The sequence below is a fragment of the Choloepus didactylus genome, chromosome 14 (genome assembly GCF_015220235.1).
Source record: "Choloepus didactylus isolate mChoDid1 chromosome 14, mChoDid1.pri, whole genome shotgun sequence".
Taxonomy (NCBI): Eukaryota; Metazoa; Chordata; class Mammalia; order Pilosa; family Megalonychidae; genus Choloepus; species Choloepus didactylus.
Window position 1 is genome coordinate 41,592,984 of NC_051320.1, and position 18,938 is coordinate 41,611,921.

The window sequence follows — 18,938 nt, forward strand, 5'->3', positions numbered from 1 at the left end:
ACTGGCTCATCTCACAAAGGACAATCAATCGCTCTATGCAGTGTCTATGCATTTTCTGATCACTGACTTGTATAAGCTGCACCTCAGCTTCTCATATTCCTCTCTTATATTTACAATGGTAATGTTCATTGGCTCAAACATTTTTTTGAAAGTATAATATTGACCATTACTTGGGAGTTCTACTACAGTCCAGTAAAGACTTAAATAGAACTAGGTAAATAAACAGCTATATTATTAAAATTGTGTTTAGAACAAAACCTTTTAAGAATAAGTTTTGGTATATAGAAAAAACTACAAAAATGATGCTTGTTAACTAACGGGTAATGTTCTGCTCCGCTAACTATTTAAGGAACCATTATGAATTTTGGGCTTCAATGCCAGCTCTCTGATTATCGTTATAAAAGCTATAAATATATCCTTTCTTTCTGCAACTAGAAGTGGTCTTCCTCATTTTCAAAAAGGGCAGCCCTTTACTTTTCCTAAGTATTAAACTGATAGACTTTGCAAAAAAATGTACCTCATTTTCCAGTTTCCTTTTCTTGATAATTATAGCTTGAGCATCTCAGATCAATGTTATTCCTTTACGGACCACAGTTGTGCTTTTAATCATCTTAATCATCATAGAGAAATCTTTCAGGAATAACAAGATTATTTGGATTGGGGGAAGGGGAGTGCTTTCCTCTGCTTTTGACTCTTTGAATAAGATTCATTTGAGGCTGTGGACCTGAATTCAAAACAGAAATCAGGGTATTCATTAATATCAATAACTTAAACTTCCCTGAGACTGTGGGTCATTAGAAATGGTCTTTTGATAGCTTAGATAAGTGAACTCCAAACTTTTTGATCTAGTCTTTATCAGTAAAAATATTTGTGTATTTATATTTACTTTAAACTTATATATATATATTACTATACTAACATATACTTTATGAAAAATACACAGTACTAGAGATTTCAAAAGGGTGAACTAAAAATAAAATAAACAAGATATTTAAAATCTTTTAAATTTTATTAATGATAAACTATTTATTTCTTTAAAATATATTTTTCTTAAGACTTATGTGATTAATTAAGCCCCATTATTATTGGAAACCATGTTTAATACTTGGTGATGTCATAACCAGAAGTTTTGGCACTAAGTGTGATTTATTTCCATCCTTGTTTTTAATGGCTGACATAGTTGTAAAAAAATACCACACATATAGATATATAAATTCCAATGGAAGTGGCATATCAAAGGCTGTGCTTGATAAATTATGACACCTGTGTTTTCAATCCATCTGTCAATTACATAAAAGCTTTTGATAAAATTGTGTTGGTAGATTTCCTTCTTTCCTGATCTGAGAAGAGGCCCCATCACACTAATTTAGGGGCCCGGTTCTTCTGTGGAATAATTTATAAAATGGGTCTGAGTTTATAGAAGACTTTAAAGAAAAACCCTATTTCAGAATCACCTGAATTTGCTTGTAAGATGGAGTTGTTTCTTAATACTGCTCTTTCATGGAAAATAGGGTCCATTGGGTCCATGCATTTTCCACTAACAAAACTGCTTTCCTCGGCTTGTTGGCACATGGAACATTTCACAGTTGGCATTCGTGCACAGCCACATTTCCAAACGGCACCTTCCTCCCTGGCTTTCCTGCCAGAAAACAATGAGCATGGTCCCCTCAGCTGTTCGTGTCTCCTGCTTTGTCTGGGAATGTCTCTGGAAACCAGCCATCCCTGAGAGAGGCGCCAGCCCCGGCCCCCTTTTCTTGGCAGGAGCCTGGATTAGTAAAATCTTCAAACCCAAGCTGCAATTCACAAATCACTCTGAGGTGGGAAGGCAGCTTTATTAAAGATGGACTCTGACTGGGGAAGAAGAGTCCCTTGGTTGCTTCTTTATTGACAATGGAGAGTTCAGTAAGAAGTGGCAATGTCCTTGATTTTCCTCCTTTTGTTTTCCCTTTCCCTTTTGAGCACAAATCTCTCCTAAAAGGCAATGAAAGAAGTGGACACTCTGTCCCACACCATGCATCCCCTCTCAGTCTTCTGTTTGTCCCTTACCCACACTAGTGGGCAGGGGTTGACAACATTTATCGTGACAGAGAATGTTTTTCCCACTGAAATGATATTAATGCAAGGCGTCTATCCCTGAGCTTCCCCAATCACTTTAAAACCGAAGCCGGCTCTGGCGCAGAGTGGAGTGGAGCTCTTCTGAAGTTGCTCTAATCTGAGAATAGAGCCACCATTCCAAGCTGGTACCAGGAGAACTGCCTGGGGCATGACTCTAACTTTAGATGATTTGTGAAAACAAGCAGAACCCTGCCCCCGGATACCGAGGAGAACCACCCAACTGAATGCTGCAAATTAATCCTTTGGCTGGCTTGGCAGACACAGAGCAGCATCCGCACCTTCCTGCTACACCATTTTTAGTTGCTGAGGGTAACGGTGTTGAAAGAGGCAGGAGGTGTGTGTGGATTAAAAGAAAAAGAAGCATAAAAGTCCATAATCCTTCCACCAAGGCCAAACTTTTGCTACAAAACTAGAAGCAATTGAAATTGGCTTTTTTCTGGTCCTGCGGTGGCATAAAGTGTCCATGAAAAAGCTTCCTATATCTTGCCCTCTCGCTGAGACAAAGGAATCTCCCTGGCCAATGGAAAGAAAACATAACTCTTCCATCTTTAGCTAGATTCACTTATTTTATGAAGAAAATATGCAAAGAATCCTATATAAAGTCAAGTCATAATGGTCACTTCTCTTAAATGTAGATTAAGCGGCTTCTATTGTCATAAACTAGAAAGGGTTTTCAATAGAAAAAAGACCCTACTATCTAATAGCTACTAAAAAGAAAGGCTAGTGATCTATTTTAAAATAAAAATTGTCTTTTTTGTTAGATGATCCCCTATCTTTAATTAGCATAAAAGTATTAATTCTATAAGCAAGTTAATTTTTTCAGTTACCATAAAGTTATTTCTTTATACCAACTTATTTTAGAAGGTTCACCAGGACAGGACTCTGTTTAATGTTAAAGGTTCTGTGAAACTTCACTTTTTTTTTCTTTTTTTTACCTCAGAGATCATATGTTGCCATACTCACTTTATGATTTCTTACTAATAAAACTATTTTATCTATGCCATGTGCTGTGGAGCCTTGGTGGCCTTGGTTGTCCTTTCCTGGGACACTGCAGCAGGCTCCAATTTCCTGGAGAAAATCCTGGCCACCTCCAAGGATATGCCCTTATCCTTCCTTCATTTGGAGGGAAGGCAGCTTCCATTCAGCATATGTCCACCATCGGTTGTCAGCCTGGACACTCGGGACTACCAACAAAACCACACGACTGTCCTATTCTCAGTCACCCTCCAGGTTCTCGTCAGTACAGCCTGGAATTCAGTGCTGTGCAATACAAATCAAAATCGTGGTTGAGAAACAATATTTTTGGAATATTTCTTGATAGACATGTAAGTCATCTCTTCTTCTAGTATTCTAAAAACCTCTTCCTCTAGTATATTCCAGACATGTGTGGAGCTCCATACCTGGACCACATTCTTTGGAGCCCTCCTGAACTGTCTTTACCAAATTACCCATTGGCCTACACATCATGAGGCACATAATGAACAAGGACTTGGTGAAACTTCTCACCGTGTTTACTGAAGGGTGCTGCTAATTACATTGCACATCCTCTCCAGGAGGTCCCACAAGAAATTTTCTTTTGAGTCTCATAATCAGGAATGATCGTGCCCCTCCCAAGCCACTAATTGAAATTAATTTGTTTTAATTTTATGAACACTATGACACTGAAGCATGTACCTGCTTTCTTCTTTGGATGGAGTACTAGAAAATTGAGCATCAAATGTGAAATTTATCCTTAGCAAATTACCATCTACAATTTATATTTAACATATTTTTTATTTTTATATTTTTATTTATAATATGTATATAATTACCTTACCTCTGAGCTCCTTTCTATCCCTTCTACTCTCATGTTCATTTTTTCCTGCTTTCCTCTTCCACTCAATTCAAAAGATTTTTAAATCTCATTTTCATGTATTTATATAAATCACCTTAAATTCTTTTGGAAAAGAGCAGTAAATAAGACTGGGTTATCTGGTACTTTGAATCAATTTTTGTCTCTGAGGCAAGTAAAATTTCCCTGTTTTCTTGAATTGTTGTACCAGGAAATAGAATATAATTATAGAATTTTCAATTATATAAAATATTGTTCCAAACAAATCCACGAAGTAATACTGAAAATACCGCTTAGTGAAAGATCAAAAGTACAGCCCCAAAGCCAGGGCCAGCGGCCAAACAAAGGGGAATACACTGGTTCAGGAGGCCAGAGCTGGGGAAGATACCAAGCTGACCCTCTGCAGCAACCCATAAACGATAGTTCCCATCTTAAATTTCAAGATTCAAATTCACATTAACTCATGTTTTATGTTTTAGAACCTTTTGGTGTAAATTTAACTCTTGGTTAAAGTGACCGTTTTTAAAGTGAAACTTTCTGTGACAGACTTGGAAAAAATATCTCAAGTACAAATCAGTGATTGTCATAGTAAATCGAGGGTGCTTCTAGTTTAGCCCAAAGAGTTTAACTTTCCAGAAGTTTTCACACTTAAAAGACTATTCACCATCACATTTTTATATGTGGTTAATACAGATATAATAGCACGAAAAAGTGAAGAAATATAATTCATGTGTGTATTATTTCTGTTACTCAGATTATGTCAGTCAAACATTAGGAAACTTCTCAAAATATAATCATCAACCTTTTAAATAAATAAATCTTTTTGACAAACATCTTTTAATGCTCTTTTGACAAGCAATTTTAGTGCACTATCACATGACTGCCAGGAGATAGGGAGAAATGGTGTGAGAGAAAGTACAGGACAAATAATAACAAAAAACAAGGCCTAAATGGATATTAGGCAGTGATGAAAGAGAAGTTAATATTGTTCAGGAGAAACATGTGTCTGTTTGTTTTTCATTAGGAAAAAAAAATAGAAGAGATTTCATAAAAGTAATGAGAAGAAATTTTAAAAGGAAATGTGAGATTTAATGTGTTTATTATAAAAAAAAACTGGGTGTTTCTTTTCAGTCTGTGTGCAATATGTAATTTCACCAGAAGATGGTAGAATAGGGTCAAAACATGAAAAAGTGTTAGTTTATGCTTTTCTATCAGGAGTTGCACACCAAATGTTATCAAATTTGTAGAATTGCCAAAATCTATTCATTTAAAAATAAAATTTAGAAGTATGATCTGGTTGGTTGGTTGGTTGATTTCCTTGCTAGTCTGTCTGGTGTGGGGAAAGGAGAGTGGGGAAAACTTCATCCTGGGAGATAAAACACAATACATAAATTCCTCTTCACATCAAATCAACTTAGTAAGAAAATAAGCCTGTAAAAGAGCTGTGAATTTCTCAGAGAAAAATTGTACATCTCCTAGATATTCCCCCAAATGGGTTGAAAACTTATGAACATGTAAAAACCATCACATAAATGTTTACAGCAGCTTTATTCATAATTATGCAAACTGGAAACAACCAAAATGCCCCAATAGGTGATTAGCTAAACAGACTGTGGAATACTAATCAGCGATAAAAAAGAAATGAGCTTTTATAAAGCCACAAAAAGACAGGGAAGGACCTTAAATGTGTATTGCTAAGTGAAAGAAGCAAATCTACACAGGCTACACACTATATGATTTCAACTATGTGACATTCTGGAACAGACAAAATTATAGAGACAGAAAAATGATCAATGGTTGTCAGGGGTTGAGGGTTCAAGGGTTCTCGATGAATAGGTGATGCACAGGGGATTTTCAGGCCATGATATGTATTTGTCAAAACCCAAAGAACTGTACAAGTGGACTGTAGTTATTAACTTTAGTTAATAATCATGATGTACCAATACTGGATCAACAATTGTAACAAACATACCACAGAAATGTGATGTAAGATGTTAATAATTAGGGGAGAATGTGGAGGGGAGCTGAAGGTAAATGGGAACTTGCTGCACTATCTGCTCAATTTTTCTATAAACCTAAAAACTATTCTAAAAAATAAAGTCCGTATCTTTAATGGATTCCCTAGAGTGCCTTAATCGTGTGAAACGGTCCCCATTGACCTCATCTTGTTAATGCAGTTAATAAATCTGGCTTAAAATAGCTAAAATGGTTTTAAAGGTCATCCATCACAAAAGTGGTGATTCTTCTACCTCTAAGTTTCTCTTGCTCCTCCTATGCCTTGATTTGTGAGGATAATATGACTTAGAAGACTGTGCAGATCCGGGACCCTGTGAATAGGGAGAGGACTTCCGCATGAGGTTCCAAGAAACGGCCCTCTGAAGATTCCTCCTGGAAGACCCTGCAGCCATGATGATCACCCAGGGGTGATCCAGGACCTGGCCAGCTGACATGCGATGACTAGCGTCCACAATCAGTAGTTTGTCTATAAAGTCTTTCGCCAACTGGGAAACACTTGGCCAAGGCTGAGAAAATAAATAAATAAGTATTATGTACATATATAGATCAATATATACATGCACACATAGACACAAAGAAAATCGTATTATTATATACTCTTAATTATATAGATCCTATATATATATATGGATCTATATATATATTTACTAGAGTAAATTTACTGGAGTAAATATATATATATATTTACTAGAGTAGTTGTAGGTTTACAGAAAAATCATGCAGAAAGTACAGAGCTTCTATATATCTCCCTCTCACACATACAGTTTTCCCTATTATTAACATTTTGCAGAAGAGTGGTACTTTTGTTACAATTGGTGAAACAATATTATTATAAATATGCTACTAACTTTATCCCACTATTTACTTTAGGGTTCACCCTGTTGTAGAGTTCTATGGGGGGTTTTTGGTAACTTATATACAACCTAAAATTTCCCTTTCTATCCCTTTTTAAGTATACAGTTTAGTGGTATTAATTATATTCATAAAATTTTGCCTCCATCACCAGCGCCCATTGCCCAAATTTTCCATCTTCCCAATTAGAAGCTTCACACCACATTAACAGATTGGCCTCTCCCACCCAGCCCCTGGCAATCTGTATTCTAGTTTCTGACTTTATGAATTTGCATATTCTGCTTATTTCCTATAAGAGAGATTATACAATATTTGTGCTTTTGTGCCTGGCATATTCCACTCAAATGATGTCTTCAAGGTTCATCCATACGTTTGTTCTGTTCCTTTTTAGAACTTCATTTTCTTTTACAGCTGAATAATATTCCATTGTATGTAGATAACACTTTTTGCTTATTCATTCATCTGTTGATGGACACTTGGGTTACTTCCACCTTTGGCAATTGTTAATAACACCACTGTGAACACTGGTATGCAAATATCTGTTTGATTCCCAACTTTCAGTTCTTTTGGGTATACAATCTAGAAGTGGAAATGCCAGGTCATGTGGTGTGCCGGTTTGAATGTATTATGTCCCCCAAAACGCCATTATCTTTGATGTAATCTTGTGTGGGCAGACGTATCAGTACTGATTAGACTGTAATTCTTTGAGTGTTTCCATGGAGATATGCCCCATCCAACTGTGGGTGATGACTCTGATTGGATAATTTCCATGGAGGTGTTGCCCCACCCATTCAGGGTGGGTCTGAATTAAATTACTGGAGCATTATATAAGCTCAGACAGAAGGAGCAAGCTTGCTACAGCCAAGAGGAACACTTTGAAGAATGCACAGAAGCTGAGAGAGTAGCTGCAGATGAGAGACAGTTTGAAGATGGCCATTGAAAGTAGACTTTTACTCCGGAGAAGCTAAGAGAGGACAAACACCCCAAGAGCAACTTAGAGTGACACTTTTGAGGAACTAGAGAGGAACGTCCTGGGAGAAAGCCATTTTGAACTCAGAACTTTGGAGCAGACCCCAGTCATGTGCCTTCCCAGCTAACAGAGGTTTCCGGGCACCATTGGCCATCCTCCAGTGAAGGTACCCGATTGCTGATGTGTTACCTTGGACACTTTATGGCCTTAAGACTGTAACTATGTAACCAAATAAACCCCCTTTTATAAAAGGCAATCCATTTCTGGTGTTTTGCATTCCGGCAACATTAGCAAACTAGAACATATGGTAACTTTATACTTAACTTTCTGAGGTACTGCCAAACTGTTTTCCACAGCAGCTGCACTATTTTACATTTCCACCAAAAATAAGCCAGCTTTCCTGTTTCTACACAGGCCCTCCAACATTTATTTTCCATTTTTTAATAGTAGCCATTGTACTAGGTATGAAATGGTATCTCATTGAGTTTTAGATTTGCATTTCCCTGGTGACTAATGACATTGAACATCTTTTCATGTATTTATTGACCTTTTGTGTATCTTCTTTGGAGAAATGTCTGTTCAAGTCTTTTTCTAGTTTTTTCATTGTTTCTTTGTCTTTTTGTTGTTGAGTTGTAGGTGTTTTGTTTTTTTTTTTTTGTATATTCTGGATATTAAACCCTTATCACATGATTTCCAAATATTTCTCCCATTCTGTATGTTATCTTTTTTACTTTCTTGATAAATTCCTTTGATGTACAAAAGTTTTTAATTTTTTCAAGTCCCTTTTATCTATTTTCTTCATTTTTGTTCATGCTTCTGGTGTCAAGTCTAAGAAATCATGGCCTAACACAAGGCCCTAAAGATGTTTCCCTATGCTTTCTTCTGGGAGTTTTAGAGTTTTAGTTCTTATATTTGGGTCTCTGATCCATTTTGAGTTAATTTTTGTATTTGGTGTGAGGCGGAAGCCCACCTTCATTCTTTTGCATACAGCTGTCCAGTTCTTCCAGCACCATTTGTTGAAGAGACTATTCTCCTCCCTCTGAGTGGACAAGGCACCTTTGTCAAAGGCCAATTGGCCAAAAGTATGGTGGTTTATTTCTGAACTCTCAATTCAATTTCATTGATCTGTATGTCTGTCCTTTTATACCAGTAACATTGCTGTTTTGATTACTTTGTAATAAGTTTAAAAATTGGGAAATTTGAGTCCTCCAACTTTGTACTTCTTATTCAAGACGGTTTTGACTATTCAGGGCCCCTTTCTCTTCCATATGAATTTGATGATTGGCTTTTCCATTTCCAAGAAGTCCTCAGGAATTTTGATTGGAATTGTGTTGAATCTGTGCATTGCTTTGACATCCTAACACTAAATCTTTCAGTCCCTGAATATTATATATTCTCAGTTTTATAGATCAATGCATATCACATCTGAAAACCTATTTCAAATAATTGGAAGACTGTGCCATTGAATACACAGTGGACCTAAAAATCCACTTTTGAGAGAGGAAAAAAAAGTCTCTTTAGCCAAAGAATAAAAAACACAAATAGAAATTCTCTTCCAAATTCTGTGTCCAGTGAGTTCCTTTCTGGAAGTCTGTCAAGATTACTGTCATCAGCAATGTGAGTTCCCACATTACATTCATACAAGCTGGACAGAGCAAAGCAGCTGCTGTTGATCAACTACACTAATATTTGGTTAGTGTTTCCCACTTTGTGGATAATTTAATTCTTAGAGTCCCTTTGACCCTAAGAATGAGCTATGGTGGAAAGCAGAATGGACTGAGAAATCAGCAACTTTTCTCTCCCTTTAAAAGCTTAATCTGGATTTAGGCCACCTCCCTCCCCATAGCCTGGAGAGAGAAGGGGAAGGAAGAACATTAAGGGCTCTGTGGTGAACAGAGCCCTCCTTGTTCCCAATCAGCCGACTACAAGTGGGATTCAGCATGTGGAGAGAGATGACACAGTACAATATGAGCAACTAGCTATTTGATGTTTTGGGGATTTATTCTGGCAATATTTGCAGCATTTACACATACTTTAAGTACAATAGCAGCAATTCATAGTGGCTTTGTGAAGATGGGGACAAAAGGACTGTTGTTTTATTCTCAAACTTGTTTTCTACATTACTTACCAACACATAGCACATACCTAGAGAACACTCTAGCTTTGGATCCCTTGTCCTATACAAAGAAAAAACATTGAGAAAATTGCCTTGCTTTGTTTTATCTCAAACACAATTTTAGCTGTTGTTTTTTTTTTAATTGTACCTCCCAGGAATAATAAGGGAATCTTTATGATCTATTGTCTTTGCCCTTGTGAAAGGAAAAATCAGGCTCTGCACATAGACATCAAACTCTCCAATTTTTTAGCACTGCTATTAACCTAGAATTTGAATCAAAAGAAAGCAGTGAAGGAATTAATCTTTGTTTCCCTTGAGTTTATGTAGGTGAATAAGATATGACAAACATGTATTCCAAAAATAAAAATCATGAAACAATTGAACATATTTGCCAAATACTGAAACACGGGAAAAAGAAAATGCAAACCCTGCACGTCTAGACAAAGCGATCTGTGGCTGATGCTGACAATGGCATGCCTCTGACGCTGGCTAGACACCTACGTGGCCCTGGATCCAGACACATTTATCTGGGCTCAAGACTATTGAAGTGAAGGTCAAATTAGAGATTTCCCTTGGAATATCGTAAGACAAGCAACTGAATCCTTCTGGAATGAATATGAGATATGTGCAGCAAGGTGTATGGAGAGCTCATCAAGAAGACCACAAATGCATATAGGTTTGAAATGCAGTTACAGAAAATAAAGTAACTGGCATCCTGGATAAAAAGGTTTTCCAGCAATGCTCATTATTCAAACACAGGTTATAAACTACAGATTCCTGAGCAATTAAAAAAAAAACATCTGAAGAGTATCCAGGAGTCAACTCTATCTGAGAAAAAGGCAGTCCTCACATCACCCAACCAGAATGGTGCTCAGTGGCTCCCAAGCATAGTCTCTATGATTATTCACTGGGGTTCAGGAAGAAAATGCCAGAACTTCTCTTTTATTTTTAGCTACCTACTCTAAAATTTATGTTTGTCTATGTTTTATAAAGTATAAAATACACTAATATACATACAAGTATATACTTTATACATGAATAAATACTGAATGTACAGGCTCAAAATTTTTGACTAATCATGGTATGTGACCACCCAAAAATGTAGATACCACACTTCAGATCAAATTCCCACTCTGGACCAACTGTCACCTGATGACATCATTCAGTCCCTTCACCAGCTTTCACATCCACTTAGTTACAATGAAGCTTTCCTCATAACTCCTCCTTCCAGAGTCAGCCCCTCCCCCGCTCCTTTGCCTTGCTAAATTCCCCTTTGTTTGGTTTTTCTCTGCTGTTTGGGGGAGATACTGCCCTTGTGGCCTGTTAAACCATCATAATGCAGGAAAAATCGTGGGATTGAGGTCAGTGGATCTGGCCTAGAAAGCCTACCCAGCCACAAAAAGACTGGACAACCTCAGGGCCTCAGTTTCCTTGTCAGCAAAATGGAAATCATCATATTTCTTGCACAGGATTGTTATTAAAACCAAAGTAGATCAAGTTTATGAAAAAATGTTGCTGCTGTTAAATCCTTACAACTTCACTCCTCAGTTCTTTTGTGGACCTGTTAACCAACTATATTTAGAGAACTGGAAGATGAAAATTACCCAAAACTTCTCAGACATATTCCACTTAGTATTCTCATGCTAAATGAGATAAGTCATTTCTATCATGATAAATACCTAAAAAAAAAAAAAAAATTCTGTGTTAAGAAGTACAGAACCATGCAAAAAGAAATGTAGGACCTTCTCTTATTTCAAGATATTCAATTAATTTTGTTACAAGTAAACTGTAATATATATGGATAATTCTGGCCTTTTCTTCCTTTCTTCTTTCTTCTTTTCCTTATCTGATTCTTTGCCTATTTTTCTGTCCTCTCCAAAAGAGATTGACTAAAACTGTACAAAACAATCTTTTTTTAAAAAAGGTATAAAACTGAAATTTAATGCTAGTAATTGCGCTACTTATTAGCATTAGAGGAGTAAAAGGAATTTTGGGCTGAGTAGACACATTAGTCTATTCAGCCAGCTTAGGCACATGAAATTGTGTGCTAACCACAGACAATTCAGTAATCTAGACACGCATTAACTGCAGACCAGTGGTTCTCAGTCAGGAATGATTTTGCTTCTTAGGGGACATTTGGCAATGTCTGGAGACATTTCTGTTAGTCACACCTTAGGGGCTGGGGGTGCTACTGATATCTAGTGAATAGACCAGAGATGCTGCTAAACATCCTACAATGCACAGGACAGCTTCCCACAAAAAAGAATTTTCCGGCCTAAATGTCAGTAGTGCCAAGGTTGACAAAGCCTGTTCTTAGCGAACACCATAGGAATAAGATGATTACTTACCTCTCCCGTATAATGATATTTGCCTTTCAGAATTTTCCTATACAGCCTCATGTGGCTTTCATCGTCAAAAGGCAGGAATCCACTGAGTAGAACGTATGTAATTACACCAAGAGCCCACATGTCCACTGCACTGGTATAAGGTTTTCTTAGCAAAACCTCGGGGGCTATGTACTCCAGTGTTCCACAGAGCGTCCTCATCATCCAGTCACCACTTTTGTCCCCAGAGTTTGCCAACCCAAAATCGGTGATTAAAATTTTCGACTCAGCACCTGGATGATAGTATAAGAGATTTTCAGGCTTTAGGTCCCGATGAGTTATTCTCAAAGTGTGCAAATACCTGATCCCATCAGCAACCATCCGGAGGATTCTCACAGCGTCCTGCTCTGTAAAGGATCTCTGAGTAATGAGTCGATCGAAAAGGTCACCTCCTGTGGCCAGCTCCATCACCACGTAAACTCGATCACGTGCCTCAAAGATCTCCATGAGCTGGACTATGTAGCAATGGCTAACCCGCCTCAAGACGCTGAGCTCAGACTCGCACGCTTCTCTGCCTTCCCTCTCTCTGGTTTCCATCACTTTTATTGCAAAAGGTGTTTTGGTGGCTTTCTGCTCCACCCTGACAACCTTACTGAAACCGCCTCTCCCAATAAGAGCCTTGATGTCATATCTGTTGGGAAGAAAACCAAATCTGTTATCTCTCTAAAACAATTCTCGAATTTATCTAAGTCTGTGCCTTATATTATCCTTTCTATCCCTATAGTCCCCCCACCCTGATTTCCTCACTTATTATTGCTTAACTTTGTTTATTCTTCTTGAAAAACATGGGCCAAATCCTTTTATGAAATGGAGGCCGGTGATAGAAAGTTAATTAGTTGGTAGATAGATAGACAAAGAATCTCAATAACAAAAGCTACCATTTATTATGTAAATATATATATAAAATCTTATCTTACAAAACCCTGATAGGGGATATAATACTCTCCCCCTTTTACAGATAAGGCAAGTAAGGCCAAAAATGTTAAGAGATTTTCACAAGGCCATACCGATTGTAGCTGTAATGGATGGAACTCAAATTCAGTTCCTTTAAATGTGTTTCATCAAAATTTCCTTGCTATTATAAGGGCAGTTTTCAGAAGTTGGGTGGGGGTGATGTTAGTGTCACCTTCCAGCCTCAGGTTTTTCTTAATCTCCTCCCCACTTCCCACTTCCCTTCAATGTCAAAGCAGTGAAAAGAAATTTACATGAGATTTATGTCAATAATGTGTAAAGTAACTATTTCTCAGAAAGGCCAAGAAGTCAACTAGGATTTCAAAGATTAGGGATTGTAAACTTTGAGTTATCAGCATAAATTTCTATATAAATTTAGGAATACTACAAAATGTAGCCCTCTACCTTTATCTAAGAAATGTTGAGAAAATGCTAAACTTAGAATCATGATTTCAAAGCTCAAAGAATAAGATAACACTTTTATTTTATAAATGAGAAAATTTGAGGCTCAGATTAGTTTGTTGATTGTTTAAGTTGTAGAGTCAAAATTAGAACGCAGATCTCCTTATTGCATCATAATCTGATGTTCTTCCCATTTTATTAAAATTTCTTGCAATTTTGTTCCAGAGAATAGAACAGAGAAATTTAATATACCCATGGAAAAGGCAACTATTTAAGTCACATACTCAATACCAAATATTCAAATGAAAATATCAGTCTGTGCTTTAGAATTATTTATTTTTGCTCAGCTTAGTTTTTCTGTAATTTTTATTTCTGCCTACTTATTTTTTCCTTATATTCCTGTGCTTACCAAATAAAAATGACATTTAGCTCTACCAGGTTACAGAAAACAGCTTTGTTCTATACAGTGCATTTAATTTTCTGGTCAATTACCTTATCAAAACAGATAGCAATTTAGTAATCTTAAATGGATTCTTTCCCCTCTTTCCTTTCTAATTCTGCTTTTTTATTCACATGAACCCCCAGTGTGATTTTGAAGATAATCACGGGCTTTTCAATTTCTATTGCTTTGCAGAACAACTAAGTTTTGCATTACCTTTAATATGGATGAAAGCACTCTGCAAATCCTAATTTATTGCTATGTCCTCAAACTGCAAGACAAACTCATTTGCTCATGGAATTAATCATCAGATATCAGACAAATGACCATTTCTGGGGCACTACATTCTTTTGTTCAAAAAGGAAGCTTTATTCAATCTGTTAAAGGGCTTTCATATAACAAATATTTGGGGGAAAATGCTAGTCATTTGGCAATGGAGAAAACAGTAGGCTTTAAGCCAAGATTTAAAGTAGTTGAAATAAATGGCCTCAGAATAAATAACAAATGTCCCATAAGTTCCTAAAGCTATATCCTTGCTCACAACCCCCTGATGACCATGGAGCATGGATGTCTTTATGACTTGAGTCATAAATGTTTGTTGGATTAAAGAATCATTTGCTGCACACACATTCTAAGTAAAATAAAATGATCTCTGCATAGGGTGTTTCTGGACAGGACCCCTTTCTGAGAAGGGAATTTCTAGAAGACAAAATAATTGACCTGTAAGGGCTTTCTGAGAAAATGGAACAACAATGGAATACAGATAAGTTTCAGTACAGGAGAGATAGCTTATCAGATTCGACATACCATACTAGGCAATGTAAGTCTGCTCCCTACTCGTAAGACCCACCCTCCAACCGTGTAAAATGGAAACTTAAAGCCAGCCAATCAGAACACTTCCTTACTATCTTCTCCTTTAGCCCTATCTATATAAGCTCCCCCTTTTCACCCCCCTTGGTGGAGCTCCCTTCTACTTTATGAATGGGATGCTGCCCAATTTATGAATTGCTCAATAAAGCTGTGAGATCCTAAACTGCATAAAAAATTTGTCCATTAACACATACTAATCCCCACCATCATTTATATTTTGAAAATATTAAGTGAGGGTTGAATCAAGCAGGGGAGAATGCATTTACAAGTCCTTCCATTTCCTTCACTTCCATAACTACCCAACAGAGCAGTTTTGTAGGAGATGAGGTTTCCCATCATTTCAAAAGATGATGTAAATTGGAAATATTAATTAAACCACAGCTGCCACAAACTGGGAATTTTTTTAACGTCGATAAAAAACGAAACATGGAAGCAATAATACCACAACCTGTGTGATAGAAACAATTATAATGTACTTTCAAGAAGAAAGTGAGTATAGTCAGATTTAAATTCTATCAGCTCTATTCTGTAAGAGTTATAAATAGATTAACAAAGGGCAGAGAGGAAGGACAACTGCTCTAGACCCCATTCTGCCACTATTAACCTTTTGGGGCTCGACTCCTCATTGGTTAAAGAATGTTGAGCTAAAGTCTCTAAAACCCTTATATGCTGAGGTCCTCAGCTTCTTTATTTATACTCTTTATATTTATGCTTCTTTATACTCTAAGAGGTTGGGATTTCTCTGGAGGTGGAGCTTGTACAAGTAGAGAAAGACTGGATCAGACAAGCCTCATCTCCCTGTCACACTGATGACGAGAGATGATGTTTAACCAATGCAGTCCTGACAAGTCCACTCTGATCCAAGTTCAGTTAGATAACTGTTCTTCTCTAAGCCTAGCAGCTATTGGACTGATCTATAAGAAGTCATTGGACTAGAATTTTCCAAGGAGGACAGAAAATGGCTCTGCATAGACTCTGGGCAAAGCACTGTCATGAAGCAAGTACGCAAAGGTCTAGAAGTGTCCCTAGAAGCCATCTAAGCTCCCAGCACTGTGTCCCACCAAACACTGCTGAATGGAAGGGAATGCTGTGATTCCTTGATCAACGTAACGAACAAGGTACACCCTGAGGTTTGTGCCATGCGCAGGGCAACATAATTTACATGCATTATTTTAATTATCCTCACAACAATTAATTGTTATTGTTATTATTTATTCCCATTTAAGGAAAGGGGTGGAAACAGGAAGGAGAAAAGTTAAGAAATGTTCTCAATGGCACAAGATAGAAGAGACATGGGTGGCTCTCAAATCGACTGACTCAAAGCCTCCTTTGTATTTCAGGAACTCCCTTTTCAGGAATTTAGTAGAGGATTCTTCACCACCCTGGGCTGGCTGGTGGTCAAGGCCTTGTCCCAGGTTGGAGGCTTTCCTCCTTTCCAAGCTCTGAGGACAGGAATTCGCTCCCTTTTCTTGCTGTTCTCCGACTCTCGTTTTCAGTCTCTAATCTTCCCCATCCTCTGCCTCCGAGCTCTTTCACAACCAGCCCTAGGCCAGCCCCTGGGCCGGCGCTTTACCTGGCGAGGACACGGGGGTCGAACTTGGCTCGGAAGCGGGCCACCTGCATCCTCCGCGCCGCTTCGGCAGCCACCTCCAGCCCGGGTCCCCAGCCCCCGGCGATGCCTGGGCCCCGGCCCTCCTGCGAGACCCCGGCCACCGCAGGCGGCTCCGGGACCACCTTCCTACTGGCGCCGCAGCCCATGCCCGGCCACACGGCCCCCCACCCCCGCCCCAGGCTTTCCCAAGAGGGGCCTGGGCTCAGGAAGGAGGGGTCTGCCAGCGCGGCCGCCCATTTATCGCTGAACACCTGGGAGGGGGTGGGACAGAGCGACTCACCCACAAGAACAGGCTGGGAAAGGAACCCCACTGAGGGATCTTTGTTAGGAAGATAGCCTTCAGCACTGCACACTGAAAGTCAGAACTCCTCCATCTTCAGTCACCACCATCGTATGTTGGTAAGAGCAAAGTGGACTAGGAAATAGGAACCTGGGCTTAATTCTCTGGACCTCAGTTTCCTCTTCTGTAAAATGACAAACTGAACATATAGAATTATATAATTCTATGAATGTTATCGTCCTCTAAAGGACTTCTAAGTGTTGATGACTTATATCCAGATGGCATGAATATTATATATATATATTTAAAGACAGAGTTTATAACATTTAAAGTACAAGTATCACTGTGCTGTGTTGCATTAGTACATTCATACATTGCACTGTTCTGTGTAAGGCACTCCACTAACCTCTTACAGCTACAAGAAACACTACCCTCATCCTTCATTAAAGACAAAAACTTGGCAGCAAAATCAAATGTCCAGAACCCTACCCAACACACTATGCAAGTACCAGGATGAAATCTTTTAAAAAATTATATGTTATAAAATATATATTTTATATTTTTATAGATTTCCTCTATGTATTCATATATATGTAAGCATGTGAGTGAGTGTGTGTGTGTATCTGTGTGTGTGTGTGTTTGATGTGGTGGGAAGTGAATTCAGTCAAGGCCAAGCAAGTCAAGATTACACGCTAGCAAGCTGTAGAACAGAACTGGAGGCCGAATCTCCTTCCAGTCCAGTGCTCTTTCAGATGTGTCGTTTCCCTTCTAATTTCATTTATTTTTCAGTTTGAGTCAACAGGGAACATTTGTTGTGATAAATTAGTCATGGATTTTTCCAGAAGAACAGCATTTTGAGGGAAGTTTTGAAATATGGCTGAGAGAAAATTAGCCCATTCTACAAAGGCAGTGTAACTACTAAATAAAGGGCTTTTCTTTGTAAGGAACTCTCAGAATTCTCCAAGTATTCAGAAGCAAGGAGAGAAAGTTGGTTTTAAGCAGATGACCAACACATGCTTTCCTGTCTTGAGCTTTTGACCTAATTCACAGGATAGACTATGTAAGCAGAATGAAAAAAATAAAAGGGAACAGAGAGAAGTAGAACGTTAAGATGCAGCTCAAAGAACAATATCTGCTTTCCTCAGACAGCCCTGGGGTAAGGATTGTTTGGATAGGTGTCACCCAGCAAACTGGAAGCACCTACGATAAATCCTAAAACCTGGGAGGCAGCAGAAGTCTTCAATAGTTCCATTATTCATTCTGCAGCTCTGGGTTCTCCCAGCAGCAAACTGCTTCCTAACAGGCCCCAGAAACCTCTCCTGTCTGGCCACAGCTGACTGCACAGCAGGGAAAGCTTTGTCAAGAGCCTCCCCCTAAGCTGAACCATGCTCCGTGAGAATCAGCTAACACAGGCTCTGATTTTAAAGGCCCTTGAAAACGAACACATTGATAGAAACTACTGATTTGTTCTGTTTTGGAAAGTACCAATTATTAACTGCAAGTGTTATTGATAATATGAATTCTCTCCCTGGAGACAGAATGTAAGTTCTTAATCATTGGAAACTTTGATTTTCAAGGGCTTTCAACAAGCTTTGAAATGTTCAAATGATCATAAACATGTTCTTTTAGCCTAACTAACCCCTGAGAAAGAAGATACCTAAAGCATTTTGTAGAATAATATCCTACTACATGGAGTCTCCTGTGTGCATAGTTGTTTCATTATGTAAGATCACTCAATCATTATTTGCAACTGCAGGCTATTTACTTACTCACTATTTATAGTTATGTAAATTACATATTTTATCCTAAATGAAGTAATGAAATAGTTAAAATGAGCTTAAGACTTAATTTTACATTATTGTATTTAGTGCTCATAATTGGCCTCCTGTAACCCTTGTATGTGGCTTCCCGTAACTCACACCAGCTGAGTGAATGGAAATTGTGTTTAGCACCTGGTTCTATGAACATTACCCCAGTGGTGTTTTCTGAATACTAAATAAATAAACAGAACTTTCAGCTTTTAACTGAAAATTTTACCTTATCCTCAATTCCCATTCATTGCCCAAAATTCACAGACTTACTAGATAGCCAATCATAACA

The 18,938-nt window shown here is 38.0% G+C and overlaps 1 protein-coding gene across 1 annotated transcript; it reads right to left on the reverse strand.

Annotated features, from left to right (window-relative positions):
- Positions 1-6,171: 6,171 nt before the first annotated feature.
- Positions 6,172-16,704, reverse strand: PSKH2 (protein serine kinase H2). The gene is made up of 3 exons (XM_037802595.1): positions 16,520-16,704; positions 12,249-12,915; positions 6,172-6,468 (listed from the first exon to the last, which is right to left on the reverse strand). The coding sequence occupies exons 1-3, from the start codon at positions 16,702-16,704 to the stop codon at positions 6,172-6,174; spliced, it is 1,149 nt and encodes a 382-aa protein (XP_037658523.1).
- Positions 16,705-18,938: the final 2,234 nt, after the last annotated feature.